This window comes from Bos mutus, chromosome 22 (assembly GCF_027580195.1).
Source record: "Bos mutus isolate GX-2022 chromosome 22, NWIPB_WYAK_1.1, whole genome shotgun sequence".
Taxonomy (NCBI): domain Eukaryota; kingdom Metazoa; phylum Chordata; class Mammalia; order Artiodactyla; family Bovidae; genus Bos; species Bos mutus.
In genome coordinates, this window is record NC_091638.1 from 3,228,198 (window position 1) to 3,250,936 (window position 22,739).

The window sequence follows — 22,739 nt, forward strand, 5'->3', positions numbered from 1 at the left end:
CACTTCTAATTCATTACCAGAGATATACAGCATAGGTTCATTTTTATTTGATGTAATTTTTCATCATGAAACATGCAGGTCTCAGATCCTCGGTGGCGAGGGGAGAGTAGGAAGGGACTGTCATGTTTTGACCAAAACAAAAATGTGTCCAACAGTGTGTTTTTCTTTCCAAGTGGTATTTTAGAGGAACTGTGCCAAAGAATTATAAAGGAGAAAGGCCAACTATGCTGTGTTAGATCAGCACTTCTCAGACTTGATTGGTAGGGACTGTGGTAGGGATCACTTGAAGAACTTGTGTTAAAATGTCGACCCTGATGCTATCAGCCTCGGACCAGGCCTGAGACCCAGTATTTCACAGGTGGTGGGACGCTGCTTGTCTGTTGATGACATTTTGAGTAACAAGAGACTAGATGACTCTTCAGGACACCTTCTTGTAAATCTCATTGCAGTGATTCAAAAAATCAAGTGGTCTTGTATAAACGATGATAATGGTGATTTTGTTGAAAGTGCTGATTTGCTCACTTGAATCATCCAAAAGAAAGATACCAAAAGGTCGGAATTATTCATAGCCCCATCATTAATGGAAAGCTTATGGGGAAGTGAAGTCATTTAAGGCAAAAGCAAAATAGTAACATAAATACCTCAGATGACTACCAGGGCAAAATTTTCAAAATGTTGCAAGCTGTCTGCAAGCTTGAAGTAGCAATTTACATGCATAATTAGGTGCAATCAACAGTTTTGAAATGTAATATATTTTCTGAGCCCGTATTTACTTATGACAGACGCAAAAAAAAAAAAAATCTGTGTCCCCCAAAAAATAGAAGGGCAGAGAAAGGAAAAATATTTGCCTTTAACAATGGAAGCCTGTACAAGCACTTGCCTAAATCTAGAACAAATTCAGTCGAAGTATTGTATCTTTGTTTTGATTTGCTCTTCATTGAAGTTCACAAACACATTTTGGAAGTAACAAGCATGGAAGAATAATAACCTTCCAGCCAGTTATTCCAGCTCTTGTTGGAACTGATATATAAATTTTTATTTCTACAACATAAAATGAAAATCTGTCAAATTTAGAACTTTGTTGCACAGAACACCACTGACTTTCTTCCTGCCTTCAGAAGGGGCTTCATTCTTTGAAGATCCCACATATCTTTTAGAATAATTTATAGAAAAAAGATTAATTAAACTGGCAATTTCTTCTTCCTAAATCAAGGTCCTCAGAGCATTGCTCGTGGTGAATTTCTATCATCTTACTATTTTCAGTAAAACAGGCACCGAGTGTTCCCTATGCCCTAAGGCACTCTACTAAGCACTTTACACAGATCATCTAATTTACCATTATAAAAATACTATAAGGATTGATTGATTACAATGTACTGGGGAAGAAAGGGAGAGTTAAGTGACTTCTTTAAAGGCAGAAGCTCTATATTTTCTTGGCTGGCATATTACCACATGAGAGGTCATAATGTCACTTAAAAAGTATAGTGAATGTCAGACTTAAGCAAGCTTGTGTTATTTTGAACAAACTCCCAATTTAGAAAATGAGCTTGAAATATAATTTTTCGTAATTCTGAAGAAAAAGAATAATTTCACCCCTAAACTTTTCTTTTCAAAAGCATGTTCACATTGCATTATCCAGATTGACTGTGCCCTGATTAAAGGGGCAGTTAACTTCTATTATATTTAGAGTCAGAGATGAATCAGTTGCACTGAGAGATAAGACATAATGACATGTCCTCGTGAAACTGCCACTATTTGGACGGTGTGTTTTGAAATTGTCAAAGTTGTCTTTAAGTAATGCAAAGCAGTCACAAGACAACTTTGCAGTTTCAGGAGGCGAGCATAGTCTGTGATACATCACATAAGGGGTGAGGGGTGGTGGGGGAAGCTAAGCTCTATTTAGAAATGCACGGAGAGTTCATTTATCTGCTGATCCATGTGGGGGCATTATGGAACTCAAAGCCCAGAACAATGGGCTCTATTTACTATTAAACAGCTTCTTAATAATCCTCTACTTCTCTCCACAGCTGCTGGAAGGTTCCTTTGGGGCGTGCGGAGTCGCCTTGGCCTTGGCACTTCCTGTGGAGTTGTAAAGTGCTCCCCAGGACCAAGGAGTGTTCAGTGTAGAAGTCATCCTAATCAGCTGCCTGTTGGTGAGCCCCGCTCTAAGAATTCCCAAGAATATCCTTGTCCTCCCCATCTGTCTCTCTAGATTTACAGACGCAGCTCACCTCCAGGCCCGGGGTCCCCGCCCCTCGGCGGATCCCTGCCTGGGGACGGGCGCCCTTCCAGCGCAGAGGGGTGACTGGAAGCTGGCGCCCACGGGGGCACCTGGCGGCCAATGCCCGGCCGCGACCCCTCGCCTCTCTCTCCGCACACCCCCCGCCCCCACTACCCTCCCATCGCCCACCCCTCCGCTGCAGACCTTTACGTGGAACTCAGGCTAGCCGCCAGACTCGCGTCCTCGCCCTGGGCGCGGGACCTCACCCCTTGCGGGTGCCGCCCGCGACCCGGTCGAGGCGAGGGTAGGTGGACTGCCGCCTGGCCTCTGCCACCGCCTGCCGGTCCTCGCCCTCCGGCGCTGAGGGCGGCTTGGGGCCACGGGAGCGCGGGGATGCTCTGTGCGCGCGGGAGGGGTGACCCTGGGGACACGCGCGGCCGCGGGAGGGAGCGAGGGAGGGGCCCAGGCCGCTGTGGCGGCGGGGGTCACCCGGGGTTGGGGTGGGGGCCCTGGCCGTCAGTCCCCCGCCGGGTCCCCTCCTCCCAGGGCTCTGCCGTCGCCCGGCACAGGTCGCCAAGCCCTGCCTGCCTCGCCCGGAGAGGGCGGGGTGAGGGGTCGGAGCCTGGTCAGCGGGCGGGGGTGGTGGGTTTCACTTACACCTGACCGGCCCCTCTCTTGTCAGTTTCGCCCGCAGGTCCCGGAGACGCGATTGTTCTTCCAGTAACTTTGTTGCGAGGCGGAGGGGAGGGGAGACGCCGAGGGGCCCCCGGAGAGGCTGGAAAGCGCCGAGGATCTGGAGGCCGGGCTGGGGACCGAGTCCCCGGGCGGCCTCGGGCTGGGCGCGCGGCTGGGAGGCGTCGCCACTGCCGGGATGCGCTCGGCTTAGCGGGACTGCCGGGGGCGCCCGAAGGCCACCACTCCGAGGACGCGCAGCCCCCGCTGCTCGCGCTCCCCGGGCCGGCGCTGCCGGTGCCCGAGCCAAGCAGCGAGCAGAGCTGCGGGGCGCGCTGGCGAAGGCTGGCGGGAGGGAGGGCGCGCAAGAGGCGGCCCCTCCTCGGCGAGCCATGCGTGCCGCGGGCAGCTAAGCCGCCGCCGGGCGCCGCTGCCAAGTCTGCGCTCCGCTTTTGTCTTGCCCTCCAGTGAATGGGAAGATGGAGATGGATGTGGAGGGAGTTTCTCCGCGCCCGGAGCCCATCCCCCGCTCCCAGGGGGCTGGAGGAGCCTGCCAGGCGCCGTCACAGCCGCCCCAGCCCCAACCCCAGCCCCCGCTGCTGCCTCCGCAGCATCCGGCTCCGGATGAACCGCCCGGCGAGAGTGCCGGCGCAGAGGACAGCGACGATCCCGAGGCGAGACCCAGCGGCGACAAGGGCGAGAGCAAGGTAGGTCCCCGCGTTGGCGCTGTGACACCTTGTGAACAAAACCAAGACGCTCTGGTAATAGCTGTCACTTTAACCTCTCCACTCCCCCACCCCCTCTCTCGTCCAGGTGGGGGTGGCAGTGGGGGTTGCAGATGTGGGGAAGGCGTGAGATGATGTGGGATCGCTGGGTGAGAGTGACTTTCTGACCTGGAAGGCGTGTGCAAAGTCCGTCCTGGTTTTTGTAGTCAAGTGTTTGTGCAGAGAAAAGTCTCCTGGTCCAGGCGATGTGATGCCAGGCAGGGCGCAGCATCCCGGGAAAGCGGGGTTGAGGACCGGTGCTCGCCCACACCGTGTAGCCAAGGCTTGTGCGGATGATCTAGGTCAAAGCGAAGCGTGTTTTCTTGAGCTGCCAAGTGCTTCTGAGACTCCTTGTAGGGAGGTGACATCAACCTAAAGATGACAACGGTGGGAGCAAAGTTTGGCTCTTCTGCAGAAAGGAGAGCTCTGCCTCACCCAGCTCCAAGCTGGAGGTCCTGCTCTGCTCCTCCCCTGGCATCCTCGTGCCTGGGAAGGGCAGGGAACAGGGGCCTGGCGGCAGGTGAGCCCTGGACACCTTTTGTAGCCCTGCTGTGTCATTGTAGACCCGGGGATAGAGGCTACTGACTGTGGCGAGAGGAGCTCCTCAGGTAATTGGGTTCCAGGAAGAAATGGCTCAAATGCTCTTCTCTGGTGCTGATGTTTTTTCCTGTTGAGAAAATTGTAAAGGAGAGAAAGTGGCATAGAAAATAATGCCTTGGGGGAACGTTCTTAGAGTGTAGTTCCAACTTGGTCCCTGAGCAGGGTGTTCTTTCTCCATGCACACTTGGGGTTGAGTTTTGTGAATGCTGGTGTCGGCCAGTCGTGTCTCGGCCAGTCGTGTCTCGGCAAAGTCTGTACATGTGTTTCTTAATACATTTTGAAAGTGGCTGCGAATGTTGGGGAAAAGTTGGTTCAACAAATTAGAATATTGGAACCAAAGAGGAGTCAGTGGAAATACTTTCTAACTGTGGCTCACTTGAGGAAGTGTTCAAGAAAACAGTCCCTGTTTCTGGTGAGAAAAGAACTCAAGCATGATGTGTTCCTCCTTGGAGATTGCCTGGGCTTCGGTGGCACCTTTCCGAAGGTGTGAGTGGACTAAACAACATCCAAAATATGCTGGGATCACATTGGATGATGCCTCTCTGTACCTGGAGACTGGCTCCCCTTAACAGGATTTTATTCACACATCTTCAAAATTTTGCTTTGCATTTGGATTACTGAGCTAAGGCTTGAGATTGTGGTTTATCTAGCAAAATCTATATTGTAACTTAACATGACATTCTACCAAGGAACTGGCATCTGAACACACTCTAGACTGGGCTGGGGTGATGCGTATAGGAGTTACATTGCTGAACTATGAGGAATTTTAATATTCTAATGTCCTCAGCTTTTCAGTCACATTTGATTTGATGAATATCTAATTCTGTCATGACTGCATATTTACCACATGAAATGACTGTGCTCAGTTTCATGAAATAACCATAACTGAGCAGCGTGTTATCTAATTGAACTGCAAGTGTCTTTTGCAAAATAGGTGTGGGCAATCATTAAAATATACAGCCTGTGTTGCCATTTCCACGTTGCTGGTTCATATGCCCTGAGCATGAGAAATTCCTGCCATCAGCAAAAAATTTGTTCTTATTTGTTTCCCTCTGATGCACCACGCAAGCTGTATGATGTTCTGCGGGTTGTGGGGAGTGAGGAAGCCTGTGCATGATATATGCTCAAGTAGGTGAAGAGAGGACGGAAAGTGGGTTGATTACATTTTGCTAATTAGCATGTGCAGAAATTTGAGTATTCCACTGATGTGACTGACTTTCTGTATGTCTGCAATTTCTTGTGGTGGAAACAAATACTCCTTTTTTTTTTTTTTTTGCCTCCAGGTGTTTGTCTCAAAAAATCATGTTGCCATCCTTCTCTTTACCCAGAAATCAGCTGAGTTAACCCTTTGCTATTATCTGCTACTCTCCTACCAGTCCTAAGATCTGAGGATGGTGGCTGTGTCTCAGACTTCAATAACTAACTCTTTCTGTCTTTGATGTCTACTAAGGCAGGTTATACATTGATTTTTCTCAGCAAATCCTGGTTTCATTAGCAGGAAGCATTTTTGGGTGTCTGATCAAATTATTCTGCTAAGATATAAATGGAAGACAAACTAGGATAAAGTGGAATGTGGTAGCTGCTTGGGGTGAAACTGGGGAGATAATCACAGCAGGATTTAAACACAGTAATGGACAAATATAATGTATTGGATGGTTATTTTTGCTTCTTGTTCATGAGTGTAATAAGAAATGAATTTTGAATACTGTATTATTTATTTTAAATGTCCCCTCACCCCCAGAGTGCAAGGCATTTATTTCAAGATTCTGGTTTGGGGCCATGCTTTTATTTTCTCCTGACTTTACCCCAGTTGTCTTCTTGGAAAAGAAATTGGAGCTTCATGCCAAACCCGCTTGTCTCTGAAATTGCAGGTTCAGGTCATACGTCCTCTGAAAGTCTCTGAAATAGGAAGGAAGGTTAGAAAACTGGATCAGTCAAGGGATTTTTTGCACCAGAGTTCATGACGTGATGGGTGCTTTCTGCTTCTAGAATAACAAGGCCTGATTCCTCTCTAGCAGCTGCTGTTCAGGGAGATGCTGTGGCAGCTACACGCTGTGTATGCTCTGACTCCACGAATTGGGGAAGACCCTAAATCAACCAGTCCCCTGGCTTGAAGGCAGGCTTACCTTGAGGTAAGGCAGTCTCCTGTTCTGGTGATGACGTCCAGAGATAAAGTGGCGAGCCCTGTGGGCACCTGGTGAGAAGTTTCCTCAGTCATCACCTCAAGAACTTCTTCCTTTCTGAAAGGAGTTTCCCTCACCTGGGCAAGCTCTTTTCCTCCAGTCTTGCAGACGAAGATTAAGCAGTCCCTCCCCTTGAGTCAGAGACCTCCAGGTCCTTGAAAGTGTTCTCAACTCTGGATGGGACCATTCTCAAAACCGTCTTGCAGAGTTTCCTTAGGCTATCATGTTCCATTCCTTTAGTGGTTTTTAAAACCATTCTGAAATGCTTTGCTTGTGCTCAGTAACTCTTGGATAGGTATTTCCCAAACTTTGTTTGGAAATTTTTTTTGTAAAGTTCCTTGTGTTGAGGACTAACCCCCCGGGTTTCTTACTCCATCCGTGTTACCAAGTTGCTTTCACAAATGTGTGGGTTCTTCCACTGGCCCCTGCTGAGTGGTATAAATGATCCTTTCTTGTCTGCTTTGGCTTCAGGCATTCTCCCTTGTCCTTCCTCTTTCACCTCACTTCTCTCTCTTCCACACACACACAAACCGATTACTGTGATGTTCTGTATAGAAGTGTGTATTTATGGCACTGCTATGAGATATCCTGACCAAACTCTTTTGTGTTCAGCTCTCATTAAAAGTTTGGTCTGCAGGAAATGTTATTCTCGTAATTTGGACTGGAGAGATCCATGCTATTGCTCCCAGTGATACTTCACTGATGGACATAACCCAAGATGCTCACCTTCCTGCATCCCATCAGTAACACTGACCTAAATCGTCAGTCTCACAGAGGATGCTGTCAGGAGTCTGTGATCCAGTCCATTTTTTAGAGCCTTTTGTTCTGAAATAATTTATAGGAAAGTTGCAAAGATAAGTCTGGGAGTTCCCTGTACCAACCTTCCCCTAATGTCCATATCCTACTTAATCATGACCTGTTTATTACAATAAAGAAATTAACACGAGTGCGATACTGTTAGCTAATCTCGTCCAGTTTTATTGAATGAATGTGTGTAACATGTCGGTGTTTTTCATTCTATCCTCCTAGGACTTGAGACTTTTTTTTAACAGTTGAAAATTCCTATGAAGGGGTATTCAAGAGCTAGATTTAGCCTCAGGCTAACTGTTTGCCGTGTTGCCGGCAGGGAGGATCAGCTCCTAGAGTCCTAGACTGAGGTCCCTGGGCTCTGCACCGCATTGCCCTGAGCCCTGTGGGAGTTACAACTTTGGCAAAGCTCTTGAGTGCTGTGAACTTGTCTGCTTCTCCATTTTGTCCTGAAAAGCATTCCTGCTCCTGGTAAGACAGGGTTTGTCAGTACAGAGAGGACAGCAGAGTCTCAAGTGGCAAGTCGAGAAGAGGCAATTGATAAAATCAGGACAGTTCACTCTGATGTTTAACCCCGTGGGTGTTTGCTCCTGGCAAGAAAAGTAGTGGAAGCCTTCTGCTTTCTGCCTTGTGCCCGCCAGGAGAACTCTGATTTCAAGCACAGAAGCAGAAACCTGCCCATATTAGGCAGGATGCCACTGTGATCATTGTGGGCTTTCTGATGAAGATTGAAATCACAAAGACCACATTTGGTCTTGGCTCTTGTCTTTCACTAGCTAACTAACCTTAGAGAAGATCCTACTTTTTAAACATTTAAAAAAATATGTATATATATTTATTTTTTTATTTTGGCTGCATTGGGTCTTAAGTTGTGACATGTGGAATCGAGTTCCCTTACCAGGGATGGGCCTGCAACCTCTGGCATTGGGGAACATGTAGTCTTAGCTACTGGAGCACCAAGGAAGCTCTCAATCCTACCCTTTTTAAATCTGTCTCTTCATCTTTAAAATAGGGTAATAATAGTGACCGCACCTATGGTTACTGTATGGGTTAAGTGAGATAAAACATGTAAAGTTCTTGATTCAGTGCTTCATAGCTACTGATTGCTCAGCTGTTATTATTACTAATAATCGTGATGATTATTATTGCTGTTGTGGTCCATGGATCTGAAGAGGAGAAGGAGTTGGGGCCAAGTTCATCTAGAGTTTTCAGTTTCCCAAAGGGTTGTGGGACTCAAAATGATGCAGACACGCTGTTCTACAATCACACCAGTTTCTGACTTTGTGGATCTTGAGGTATTCCCCAGTCTTTTCCTGGTGGGCAGGACTTTGGAAAGAAACATCCATTATCCTGTCTTGTCAACACACTGTGTGTCTCTCATCAGGAAAGCCAAGGAGGACCAGGAGGGATGATCCCAGCTCCTAGCCCAGGTCCCAGGGGTACACGCAAGACAATAATAGAGCAAGTGGGTTGCCCGGCTTTTACACATTACACTTGTGGTTTCTTTGAAGTAGGTGGCAAATTTTAAGGCTTAAAGAAATAATTGAGATGAAAAGTTGTACCTTTTAGGACTCCTTGATTGCAAGCAACAGAAACTGACTTTCATTTGAGCAAAAAGGTATTTTATGGTAAGATTGCAAGATAATCATGGGATCAAAGGAAAAGTGATAAAACTGATTTTGGGGAAATCCTGAAGCCAGGGACTCTCAGAAGCACCGAGTAATAGAGAATGATGAATGGTCTCCTGAGGGCACAGACATAAGAAGAGTGAATTCCAACTTTTTTTTTTTTTTTTCTTTCTGTCACTCTGATGAGCAGAATCCATGGAAAGTTGTCTAACAGGCCTTCCTCAGGTCAGATATCAGCTTCTTGGGGACAGTGGGTATCCATATAAGAGGTTCTGGCAAATTGTATTCTTTGGAAGGGGTAGAGTTCATGGGGTAAAAATCAAGGTACTGTTACCTGACCCAGAGGAATGGACATGAGGGGCAAGACAACCCGTGTAACTTCTCTTTGGGCAGAGAGTTGGGGAGAGGAAAAGGGGTAAGAAGAGAAGGTCAAAAAAAAAAAGAGAGAAATAGAGGGAAAGAGAAAAAGAGAGCCAGACAGTGAACTTATCCAAGAACCTGGAATTGTTTTTTGCACTGATTTCCTAAACTCCAATGCTTCGGCCAACTGATGCAAAGAACTGACTCATTTTAAAAGACCCTGATGCTGGGAAAGATTGAGGGCGGGAGGAGAAGGGGGTGACAGAAGATGAGATGGTTGGATGGCATCACCCACTCAACGGACATGAATTTGAGCAAACTCTGGAAGACAGTGAAGGACAGGGAAGCCTGGCGGGCTGCAGTCTGTGGGGTCACAAAGAGTTGGACATGACTTAGTGACTGAACAAGAACAATTTGAAAAGAAAATACAGAGAAAATGTTGCAATCTGTAGCTTACATACAGGAAGAGGGGGGCAGAGGACTTGCCCCTTATTCTGATTTGCCATGTGAGACCCCCAGAATTAGGAGACTGGATTGCAGTGGGTGGCCTCCCACGTGTTTCCAGGTGGAAATTTGGGGCTCGTAAGAAGTGACTTGCGCAAACACAGAGCTGGCACTTGAAGACCCTTTAGTCTAAGACACGGCATCTGCTTCCGAAATTCAGAATTCTTAATTTTCCCCACTAATAAAATGAAATTAATGATGCATTTCCCATCTGCTGAGCAGATAATCTGAGGATGAATGTGATGCAGCCCTGATGTTTTAAAACATAGACCTGCCATGAACTCTCATCTCTACTATCGTGTTTTCGTCTGCCCTCAAGTTAAAGCAGGTTGGTTTCCTGCTCAAATCCCTGCAGCTTTCTCTTTGACTTAGAATCTATGTGTCCCAGTCTCTCTGTCCTCACATCGGGACCTTAGTTTCTGCAGGAGGAGGCACCCCGGACTGTGTGTTTCTCACTGTTGTGGCAGATGTGGGGGAAAGCTGTTCACTCCTGGGCGCACTCACTGTTCCAGCACCAGGCCTGGCACACAGTGGGTACCCAGTGAATAGCCATCTGTGACTCCTGACTGGGCGTGTCCATTCAGCACAGCAAGCCCTTCCTTAGACCCTGGGATTGCAAAACTGAAAGAGAGAAACCCATAGCTGCACGGAGGCCACACACCTGTCCCCAGCCCCTGATGCTCCGAGGAGCTGAGCGCCAGCAGAGAGCCGAGAACAGGAGCCTCTGTGACAGGCTGCATGGAGCGGAGTCTCGGGGGAGAAGGAGTGCAGGAAATGTAGGAAGGGTGTCCACTGTCAGGAGGGCTGAGAAAGGTTCAGAAACTCTGCACAGGATCTGCGGAGGCATAGCTAGAGGTGTGTTTCTCGTGGAGGCCCACGATGGCAGCAGAACGTTGGGATGCCCTCTGGTTAAGAGTGAGTTGAGAGTGCATGCTTGACCCTGTCTCCTTCCTCAAGGTGGGAATTTAATGGATCCATACATTAGAAGGAACTGAGGAGACAGAATTAACTCCAGTTTATTGCTTGACAAGGGCTTCCCTGGTGGCTCAGACAGTAAAGAATCTGCTTGCAGTGTGGGAGGCCTGGATTTGATCCCTGGGTTGGGAAGAATCCCCCTGGAGAAGGGAACAGCTACGCACTCCAGTATTCTGGCCTGGAGAATTCCATGGACTGTATAGTCCATGGGGTCACAAAAAGTCGGACATGACTGAGCAGCTTTCACTAAGGAGAGGACATTGCATCATTGCCTGAATAGAAGACATAAGCACAAGAGCTATTAATAATAAATGGAACTTATTTCAGAACAGAGTAGCCTTTCCTGGGAAGGAATAGGTAGAGGCTTCCCCCAGCACAGTCCCCAGCCCCCCAGCCTTGGCTGTCGGGTCCGTGCCCTCCTGCCCCGCCCCCTGGCCTAACTGTCGGGTCCGTGCCCTCCTGCCCTGCCCCCTGGCCTTACTGTCGGGTCCGTGCCCTCCTGCCCCGCCCCCTGGCCTTACTGTCTGCACCCTTTGTGGCCCTCTGTGCCCTGGTGCTCGGGGTCTGGGCACTGCTGGCATGCACGGGTGGTGGCCTGTGCTCGTGGAGGAGGTACTTTTACTGAGATACCCTTCCTTTTCTCCCGGTGCAGTTTTGGTGCAGTTAAATCGGTGGGAAGGGGGTCCGTCTTCTTAGAGTAGGACATTGTCTTATGCGTTTTTAAAGGTTTCTTGAGCCGAGGTAGAACCATTCCTGAGGGCATGGTTGGTGCAGCCACTCTACCAGCTCCTTTTTCACAAGTGAGGCCCTTCCACACATCATTAAGATAGCGTGTTGCCCTATCTGGCCAAGTAGCTGGATGGAAGGAGACTGTGAGACACGGACCAGTGAGTGACCTGTTTTCTTGGTTTGCTCTCCCAGTAACTGAAGGCCCAGGTCATGTCCCTTCACCAAAACTGGTGGCAGGTCAGTCCACCCGTCCGTCCCAGGCTCCCATCTCACCCTTTCCCCAGGCTTGCATTCTCCCGCCCCAGGTCAGATCCCCTATATTTCACAATCACTTTTTTTCCTAAAGAAATATTTATTTTTGTATTATTTTTCTGAAAGCGATCAACTGGTGTTTTAAACATCGATCTACTTTTGGGTCCCCTGGGTCTGCATTGCTGTGTGTAGGTTTCGCTAGTTGCCATGAGTCAGGGCTGTTCTCTGGTTATGGTGTGCAGGCTTCTCATTGCGGCGGCTCCTCTTGCTGTGGAACGCAGGCTCTTGAGCACGTGGCCGTCAGTACTTGCAGCTCATGGGCTCGGTAGCTGTGGTGCATGAGCTCAGTTGCCACACAGCACGTGGAATCTTCCTGGCCCAGGGATCAGACCCATGTCCCTTGCGTTGGCAGGCAGATTCTTAACCACTGGACCACCAGAGAAGTCCTGGCTTAATTTATAGACAGTAAAATTCACCCTTTTAAAGTGCACAGCTCAATGAGTTTTGACAAACGTTACATCCGTGAGGGGCTTCCCGGGTGGCACTGGTGGTAAAGAACCTGCCTGCCAATGCGAGACACTCGAGAGACTTGGGTTTGATCCCGGGGTCGGGAAGACCCCTTGGGGTAGGAAATGGCAACCCACTCTAGTATTCTTGCCTAGAAAATTTCATAGTCAGAGGAGTCTGGCAGGCTATAGTCCATGGGGTCACAACGAGTCAGACACGACTGAGCAACTGAGTGCGTATGCGTGCATACACACACACACACACACACACACACACACACACCTATGAAGCCACCTCCCCACACAGGATGTGGAAGGGTTTTGTTGCCCTCAAAGGGTTCCCGTGTGTCTCTCAACAGATAATCCCTTCACCCCATAACATTATGAAAATTATGACATTTTCTATAATTTCATGTGAAGTCAAAGAGTATGTAGTGTTTTCATCAGGCTTCTTTTGCTTCACAAAACGTATTTGATCGTCACTCACCTTGATGTGTATCAGCGGTTGCTTTTGCTTACCGGGTCTTATTTTGTTGTATGGATATATTGTTTATCCATTCACTTGTTGATGGATATTTGGGTTCTTTACAGAATTTTGGCCTTTATGAATAAAGCTCCTATAATTTTTTTTATGGGCCACTGATTTTCATTTCTCTTGCGTGAATTCCCAGGAGTGAGACTGCTGAGTCGTGCGTTAAGGGTGTTTATAGGAAGCTGCCAGTCTCTTTTCATGAGCAGCTGTTCAAAATGTGCTGAGACCTTGTGTTGCTGCCATCTGGTGGTACATATACACAATGGAGTATTACTCAGCCATTAAAAAGAATACATTTGAATCAGTTCTAATGAGGTGGATGAAACTGGAGCCTATTATACAGAGTGAAGTAAGCCAGAAATAAAAACACCAATACACTATACTAATGCATATATATGGAGTTTAGAAAGATGGTAACAATAACCCTGTGTACGAGACAGCAAAAGAGACACTGATGTATAGATCAGTCTTATGGACTCTGTGGGAGAGGGAGAGGGTGGGAAGATTTGGGAGAATGGCATTGAAACATGTATAATATCATGTATGAAACGAGTTGCCAGTCCAGGTTCGATGCACGATACTGGATGCTTGGGGCTGGTGCACTGGGATGACCCAGAGGGATGGTATGGGGAGGGAGGAGGGAGGAGGGTTCAGGATGGGGAACACATGTATACCTGTGGCGGATTCATTTCCATATTTGGCAAAACTAATACAATATTATAAAGTTTAAAAATAAAATAAAATTAAAAAAAAATAAAAAATTAAAAAAAAATGTGCTGAGACCTTGTGTTGCCACCATTTGGTTGGGATGAGTGAGAATTCCAGTTGCTTCACATGACTGCCAACACTTGCCTTTGTCAGAATCTTTAATCTTTGTCCTTCCAGTAGGTGTGTGATGACGTCTCACTGTGGCCTCAGTGGGTATTCCCCTATTAACTGATGATGTTGAACAGCTACTGAGCCGATTTGTCATCTGTAGGTTTCTTTGGGGAGAAAGTTTGTTCCAATCTTTGGCCTGTTCTTTTTTTTTTCCATATAGGTTGTTTGTATCTTATTATTGATAGAATCTATTGTTTTCACATAGGTTTCAGTTCAGTTCAGTTCAGTCGCTCAATCGTGTCTGACTCTTCGTGACCCCGTGAATCGCAGCACGCCAGGCCTCCCTGTCCATCACCAACTCCCAGAGTTCACTCAGACTCACGTCCATCGAGTCAGTGATGCCATCCAGCCATCTCATCCTCTGTCCCTTCTCCTCCTGCCCCCAATGCCTCCCAGCATCAGAGTCTTTTCTAATGAGTCAACTCTTCACATGAGGTGGCCAAAGTACTGGAGTTTCAGCTTTAGCATCATTCCTTCCAAAGAAATCCCAGGACTGATCTCCTTCAGAATGGACTGGTTGGATCTCCTTGCAGTCCAAGGGACTCTCAAGAGTCTTCTCCAACACCACAGTTCAAAAGCATCAATTCTTCGGCACTCAGCTTTCTTCACAGTCCAACTCTCACATCCATACATGACTACTGGAGAAACCATAGCCTTGACTAGATGGACCTTTGTTGGCAAAGTAATGTCTCTGCTTTTGAATATGCTATCTAGGTTGGTCATAACTTTCCTTCCAAGGAGTAAGCGTCTTTTAATTTCATGGCTGAAATCACCATCTGCAGTGATTGTGGAGCCCCAAAAAATAAAGTCTGACACTGTTTCCACTGTTTCCCCGTCTATTTCCCATGAAGTGATGGGACCAGATGCCATGATCTTCGTTTTCTGAATGTTGAGCTTTAAGCCAACTTTTTCAGTCTCCTCTTTCACTTTCATCAAGAGGCTTTTTAGTTCTTCTTCACTTTCTGCTGTCATCTGCATATCTGAGGTTATTGATATTTCTCCCAGCAACATAGGTTTTGGCTTCAGAAACCCTGGTAGAAGTCTGAGGAGCTTACAAAGCAAGGGACATTTTTGAGTTTCTTGAGGGTTGTTGGTGAGCTAACGTTTACTGGGCATTTATCCAGTGCCAGTCATGGAGGAGGGTGGGCTCACGTCAGGTCATCTCATTCCAGACGCCATAGCAATCCTGTGAAATAACTGTTATTAGCCCTGAGGTCACACAGCTAGGACATGGCAGAGGAAGACCTTAAATGTAAGCCTACTGACTCAGTCGTTCCACCTCACCAGGCGCGACTCCAGGCTTTCTCCGCAGTTTCCCGCTAGTTTGCCAGCCCTGTCTGCCTGCACTGCTCTAGATGCTGTAAAAGCAGCCCTCGGGTGAAATGACAGTCACCACTGACGTGCAAATCAGGACGTTGAGTTGAGGGCAAAAGAGCTCCAGGTATTCAGTCCTGAAAAAGTCCTTTCACGTCTGCATCTCCATTGCTTGCCATGTATGGCAGAAAGGAAGCCAATATTGTAAAGCAGTTATCCTTCAATTAAAAATAAATAAATTTTTAAAAATAGTAAAAAAAAAAAAAAAAGTCCAAAAAATAAATAAATTTTTAAAAATAGTAAAAAGAAAAGAAAAAAAGTCCTATCCACTTCATAAGGTGGAAGAATGAGGGTTCTCCAAAGATGTGGAAAGTTTGGGATATCCCCTACCTGTCAAGACCCAAGGATGCCTGTCTCTGGCAGCTGTACGCACCCAGGGGGCCAGGGTAGGGCTAATCCCTGGGATATCAGAGCTTATTGCAAACCCCAATTTTGTTTCTTGGGCAAACCCTGCGAAGGCCCTAGTTCGGATTCTCTTATCAGTAAAGATGATGGAGAAGCCCCCTTACCACACAGCTGAGTGTTGTGAGGATTGAATCAACCAGAACAGAACAATTTGCTCCATTCCAGGAAACCCTGGGTTCCAACTGAACTGGGATGGTTGGTCACCCCGATTACACACACCCCGTAGAGTGTGCGGGTCCTTACAGGCTCTTGGAGATGTCACTGTTGAAAGGGCTTTGGGGCATCCTCTCCGTGACTATGAAAATGACTCATGGCATTTTGGAAGTAAGGAGGCCTGTGAAGGATTCCAGGTTCTCCACATGGGCTGAAACAATAGTTCAAAGCGAGGCTGTGGGTTTGAATTGGATGAACAGCATCACCTCTCTGAGTAAGTGGCTTTAGGACTTTGCAGGGAAGCTCCCCAAGGCCTCCAACCAGGAAGTCAGTGTGCTTTGGAAAGTGAGCCCAGAGGTCTTCCTGGCTGGAGGACTGAAGGCTTTTTCAAGGTTTGCCTTCTCCAGCAGGGAAAAAAAATCACCCCAACAAATGATTTCTAAAAAAACTGCGTGGCTGCAAGGGTTTGTGTTGCAAAGCATCCGACGTGGTTTCCCCGACGTGGTGTTTCCCCAAAGGGCCTCAGTAGGAAGGGGCTGCCCTGCTTCGGGAGACCTGGGACTTGGCTGGTGTGGCCCCGGGCCTTGCCTCCGCCCTTCTAAGTGAGCTCTCAAACACTCACGTTTCCTTTGTGCCTCGGGGTCCCCAGCTGTGAGGTGGGGATAAGAGTTTTACTTTTCTAAGAACTGTCTGAACTAGAAACTCCAATTTGATAGTACTGGGGCAAAACCTTCTGTAAACTCTTACACAAGTCTGAGGGTGAGTGTGTATGTGTGTGTCTCTGGTTTTGTGGGACAAACGAGTTTCCCCCGTGATTTTCTGGGACCCTATTTAAAGAACTGAGCAAAAAGGTATCCCGTTAGAGTCACAGGTGCTGGGAGTCGGGGTCCTGGGGAGTGTGTGGTCTTCCTCGGGGGGCACCTCGGGTGGCACCGGATGCCCAGGTGACGGGGGTCCTTGGGGCTGGGTTCAGGCTGCAGTGTTCCTCTGGGACTTCACCGACTGACCCAGACAGTTGTCTCCACTCTGCTTATTCTCTGGATGACAGTAGAGCTGACCTGTGGCCAAGACGCTTCCTGTGGCCGCCTGTCCCCCCACCGTCACTTGATTCCTACTCATCCTGCAAAATTCAGTTCAAGGATGTGCTCCCTTATTACTACCTTCCCTGTTGACTCCATCAGTCAGGTCCCTGCTGATAGGGTACGGACATTCCTTAGGAAAATTTAAAAAAATATTTATGAAAGTATAGTCGATTTACAGTGTTGTGTTCATTGATTATGTACAGCAGAGTGACTCAGTTATACCTGCTGTGCTTAGTTGCTCAGTTGTATCCAACTCTTTGTGACCCCGGGGACTGTAGCCTGCCAGGCTCCTCTGTCCATGGGATTCTCCAGGCAAGAATACTGGAGTGGGCTGCCATTCCCTTCTTCAGGGGATCTTTCCAACCCAGGGATTGAACCCAAGTCTTCTGCATTGCAGGTGGATTCTTTACTGTCTGAGCCACCAGGTAAGCCCCAGTTATACACATATATATATATTTTTCATAGTCTTCATATTTTTATTATGGCTTATCACAGGATATAAACCGTGGTTGGTATGCTATATAGCGTAGGGATATAGTTCCCTGTGCTGTACAGTAGGATCTTATTGTGTATTCACTTTATATATAATAGTTTACATCTGCTAATCCCAAACTCCAGTCCTGTTCTCCCCTCCCCGCCCCGTCTCCCGGCAGTCACAGTCTGTTCTCTGTCTGTGAGTCTGTATCTGTTGTGTAGATAGGTTCGCTTGTGTTGTGTTTCAAATTCCACATTTAAGTGATATGATACGGTTTTTGTCTTCTCTGTCTGACTTCACTTAGGATGATGATCTCTAGTTGTGTGCGTGTAGCTGCAAAGGGCGTTACTTCATTCCTTTTGCTGGCTGCATATTATTCTGTTGTGTATGCTTCCCGCATCTTCTTTATCCGCTCATCTGTCAGGCATTTAGCTTGCTTCCATGTCTTGGCTGTTTTGAATAGTGCTGTGCACATAGGAGGGCATATATCTTTTCAAATCACAGTTTTGTCAGGATACATGCCCTGGAGTGGGATTGCTGGATCACATGGCAACTCTATGTTTAGTTTTTTGAGGAATTGCCATACTATTGGGTTGGCCAAAAAGTTCATTCAGGTTTTCCTGTAAATCTTATGACAATCCTGAATGATTTTTTTTTTGCTAATCCCGTATTTTGAATGTGCCAGTCCATAGTGGCTATACCAGTCAACATTGCCACCAGTATGTAGGATGGGTCTCTTTACTCCACAACCATCTCCAGCTTTCATTATTTGTAGACTTTAAATGGTAGCCATTCTGACTGGTGTGAGGTGGGACCTCATTGTGGTTTTGATTTGTATTTCTTATAATTAGCAATGTTGATCATACATTCTTAGTTGTATCATTAGCGATTTAACGTAAGCTATGAAGGCAGATGACGCCTGTCTTTTTCATAGCTATTTCTCCAACCCTAACATAGTACATTCCATAGTACACTTTCTGAATGATGTCAGCCTTGCCTTGGGAGCAGGCACTCAGTAATGGCTAGCTGTGGTGGCTGGCAAGATGGAGCTGGTGTGGTCCTTGTCCTGGGCTGACAGCTTTCCTCCAGAAGCCTCCTCACTGTCCCCACCAGACACTCAGTCCTCAACACAGCACCCTTGCCCTTATTTTCTAGACCTGCATTATCCTATATGGCTGTCATTAGACTACCTGTGGCTATTTCCATGTGAGTGTAACTAGAATAAAAAATTCAGTTCTTTATCTGTTTAGCACACTTCAGATGCTCAATGGCTACAGCATTGGGCAGTGGAGACAGAGGGCATTTCTGTCCTTGCAGGAAGATCTGCTGAACAGCAGTGTGGTAGAGGACGACTGTACCTCTTCTGCCCTGGCCTGTTTGACTGAAATCCCTCTGAAATGCTCTGAAAGCACTCTTTCAACAGGGATGCAGATTTTACATACAACTTCCTGGGGTTTGCTTTAAGTGCTTGGTGAATTGCTTGCAAATTGTTTCTGAACTACTTATATTATTGTGTATAGAGGCTGCTCAAAGCCAGATCTCATTCAAAACCTTTGACTCATGGTTTACAATTTTTACTCAGGTGTTCCAGTAAATCTTGGTATTTGTCCCCAGCCATTATAGCAAACCGTCTCTGGTAAAGTGGCTCCAAGAAATGGCTTTTTCTATTACCCAAGTTCAGAGCCATTATTAGTGGGCAGTTGAACCACACTAACACTTCCTTTTTGCCATTTACTGATGACTGTTCTCACACTATGGGCTTATTGCGGTGGTACTTGTTAGAACACACAGGCAGGGAAACCCAGTGTCATTACAGAGCTCCTATGTTTGCAACAACCATTCAGGGAATAATCTCCAAATTATGTAATGGATTAAGAGTGCTCATCTTTGCTTCCCTTGTGGCTCAGCTGGTAAAGAATCTGCCTGCAACGCAGGAGACCTGGGTTTGATCCCTGGGTTGGGAAGATCCCCTGGAGAAGGAAAAGGCTACCCACTCCAGTATTCTGGCCTGGAGAGTTCCATGAACTGTATGGCGCATGGGGTCGCAAACAGTTGGACATAACTGGTGACTTTCACTTCACAAGAGCGCGAAGTTCCAAAGTTACACCCTTATGGTGTCCTGTTCTTCTTCTGTCTCACTCAGCAAAATTCCAAGTACATTTTGATTACCAGTGGCTTTAAGGATGGGTAAATAAGGAAAAGAGGACATGAATTTTGAAAATCGGATGAAGGCTACCTTTTTAGCTGCTTTTGTATTGCTGTTTCTTTTTTCATTCTTGAGTGAGAAAAGGGGTCTTTTTGAGGTTGGAGGACGGACTGGGGAATTGTTTCTAAAGACTCAAACATGGGGCTGCTGTGCCTTTGTCTAGCACATCCAAGGAGTATCAGCAGGAAGTGAGTTGGGAAGAGGCCTCAGAGAGGACTTGGTGCTTCTGCTCCTTGTGAGCCAGGATGACAATTTGAATGAGCCCTGGAAGTGATTTAGAGCTCTTCTTATTTACACATGCAGTTCGCTGGGAGGTCCCCGGGCTCCACAGTCAGGAGGTGGCAGAGCCTAGAAACAGGGTGAGGATGTGAGTGCTCCCCTCTGTCCAAGGGCCAGTGTGCGAGGGTATAGCTGAGAACAGAAGTGCAGGAAGAAAAAGGCACAGGTCTGTCAGTAATAGCAGCACCTTTTCGGTATTTTTAGGTATTATTTAAGCAAGTAGTAAAATCACAGAGGTATAGGAGGATTGATACATTTGCCAAAAGTTGGGAGTCGTAGCCAAGGCAACGACAATTGCTTGTTAGCTGTTACCTTCTTCCTCCTGTTTGCACTGAGGACGGGAGACCAGCTGAATCCGGAGGCCTGAGCATTGGGAGGCTCACATCTTACCCCCAGGATGCTGAGGGTGCAAAGATGGGATCGTGGTGGCAGTGATGTCAACAGCTTCAAACCCCTTGGAACCTAACAAGGTGCACAAACGGGAAAATCAAGTCACGACTGGATTTTCAGTCCCTGGAGCCTCCTTGCTATAAGCACAGAGCCTTCTCACGCACACCACTCATAGTGTGTAGAGTTACCTGTGCGTTGCTCTAACAAAGGCCCTCAGCTGGGAGTCACAGCCTAAATGCTGGGCAGGCACCTGTCCATTTTTTCTCCTATTTAAATTTTCAGACAATTTTGGAATTCCAAGAAACCCCCTCATTCGTGGCACGGGCCTTGGATTCTACAGGATGTGGTCTCTGCGTCAGTGTCAACATGTCAGATGTCACCTTGCTGGTATGGATCCCTCTGGTGAGGAGGGTAGAGGGAAAGAGAAGGAGCTTCCAGAGGGAAAAACGATCCTGAGGACCCAGCATCTCACAGCTGCTGTGATGTTTGAAAATATCTGAGAGATTCTTATTTTGATGCATCAGTTTTCCTGTGGCCTGGATTGGAGATCTGCATCTCTACGGCGTCGAATGTGGAGACAACAGTGTAGTAGCCACACAGCTGCTCTGTTGTTTGGTCGCGTTTTTCCCTTTTCATTTTCTCTTCAGCTGTGTAAGAGACACTGCAGATTCTCGACAGGGCTAACCTTCAGGGCCAGACTAAGTGTCTGTTCAGTGCCAAGTAGGTAAAACAGAGTCGAACAGAAATGATGTTTCAGCTGAGGGTCACGGCGCTCTCTAAAAGACAGCCTGGTTCTCTGCTGATGATTCATCAGAAAAATGAGCCTGGTAATTGAATTGGGGATTTAAAAGGATCATAAGGAAAACAACCACATCCAACTGTTGGCGCTGTCATAAGAAATTCTGTTAATGTCAGTGTGCGAGGCACCCCTTCATTGCAGTGGGCTCTCCAGCTTATGCAGGCTGCTTAGTCTTTGGCCCTGATCAGTTAAAAGAGACTGTTCCTCACCGCTGCGGAGTCAGGGCAGGCTGGGAAGACCCCGAGCTGAAAGAGGGTCTCTGTAGATGCCTGTGGTGCCTTCTCCATGTTGATCAGACTTAGGAGGAAATCTGGGTGCTGCAGTGGAAGATGACAACCAGAGAAACTAAGTTGGAGGAGTTTTCTGAGCAAAGTATTCTCCTTTTTAGCACAGTTATGATGAAAGCTGGGAAAAGATACGTAGCCGCTTTCTCTTAAAAGGGAATAGGTTTGCTGCTAACTGTATGGATAAGTTGGTTTGTATAGGTAAACCAAATAACCATCTTTGGGAAAGTTAAAGGTATAATCTTGGACTTTTCCTGGTGGTCCAGAGGTTAAGAGTCTGCCAGTGCAGGGGACATGGGTTCAATCCCTGGTCGGGGAAGATTGCACATGCCACTAAGCATGCTGCTGAAGCCCGTGCACCTAGAGCGCATGCTCCACAGCAGAAGCGCCCGCGGTGAGAAGCTCAGGTGCCACAGTCCCGGCTTGCCACAGCTGGAGGAGTCCGAGCCCAGCAAGGAAGACCCAGCGTGGCCATCAATCAATCAATCAATCAATCAAATAATAACAAAAATAAAGGTCTAACCTTCTCTTAAGGAATGATTCTCAAGCAGGGGCTATTCTGTCTTCCCTTTGCCCCCTGAAATATCAGCAATACCTGCAGATATTTGTGGTTCTCAGTCAGGGATGGGATGCTCCTGGCATCTTGTGGGTAAAAGCCATGGATCCTGCCACATTTCCTGTGATGTCCAGGCCTCCCACAGCTGTAAATCATCAGACCCCAAAGGTCAGCAGTGCCAAAGCTGGACGCCCTTGGCAGAGAATGTTCTAGATTTTTGGACTATGCCTTTGTATATACTTCATGAGGAGAATATTTTGAGGGGAAGGTTTAAACAGAGACTGTCTAAGACTTGTCCTTGTTACAGGGTTGTCAGGAACCCCAAATCTGCTAATTCATCCTTTTGTCAGATCTAATTCTAAGCAGCAAGTCTGCTGCAAAGGAGAAAGTTCTTTAAGCCAAAAATTCTAAGCACTGTCTTTGCTGTTAACAAACTGATACCCACTGTGACTCCCTCTGTTGCTTTGAAAGTGGATGATGGGAATTGTCCCCCCTAAAAACAATTTTCTTAGACTGTAACAAAGATTCTCTGTCTCACTGACAAAATATATATGCTTCCTGTTTCCAAACCAGTGAATTCAAATCCCGTAGCTGTTATACTTGTATTAAATTTTGCTACAAGCATTTTCCTATCTTGTACAATGTGGATTAATCCATGCTTATGACTTCAAATCAAGAAAAACATGGTATCCCAAATAGTTTACATGGTTTCTTTCTAGAAACACACCAGAAGGCTAAGAACAGTTAACCCTGTAAAATATTGGTGGCCAGCCAAGTAAGTCACGTTGGAAAAAAGACAGTGCTTAACCTTATTCAATGGATATGAAAAGTGTTAAAAACTTACAAGCAATCCAGATTCCATTTTTAATTTTGGGAGCGACTGAACTGAACTGAACTGAACTGAAGCACAAGTAAGGAAATTCTTGGTTAACAGGGAAGATTCTGCTGACTCCACTCAAAATCTTGAAAGGTTTGATGTATAACATTTGCTCCATTGACTTTACTAGGCCAAAAAATGAACTCTCAGTCTGTGAGAGGTGTGGAGAAGGGCCCCCACCAGTTAATACATTCAGACCCCAGAGTGAGAGGTATGGGGTCATGCTTTATTTCCGAGGTTGGCAGAC

The 22,739-nt window shown here is 46.9% G+C and overlaps 1 protein-coding gene and 1 pseudogene across 2 annotated transcripts in view; both read left to right on the forward strand.

Annotated features, from left to right (window-relative positions):
* The first annotated feature begins 2,810 nt into the window (after nucleotides 1-2,810).
* Nucleotides 2,811-22,739, forward strand: part of LOC138983920 (CD99 antigen-like) — a 211,582-nt gene continuing 191,653 nt past the window's right edge. For both annotated transcript variants that reach the window (XM_070359412.1, XM_070359413.1), the window contains exon 1: nucleotides 2,811-3,600. In XM_070359412.1, the coding sequence (XP_070215513.1) occupies nucleotides 3,373-3,600 (228 nt within the window). In that variant the 5' untranslated portion in view covers nucleotides 2,811-3,372. The remainder of the gene's footprint in view (nucleotides 3,601-22,739) is intronic.
* The window catches only part of LOC102281766 (small ribosomal subunit protein uS2-like), a 68,424-nt pseudogene continuing 67,083 nt past the window's right edge, over nucleotides 21,399-22,739 (forward strand).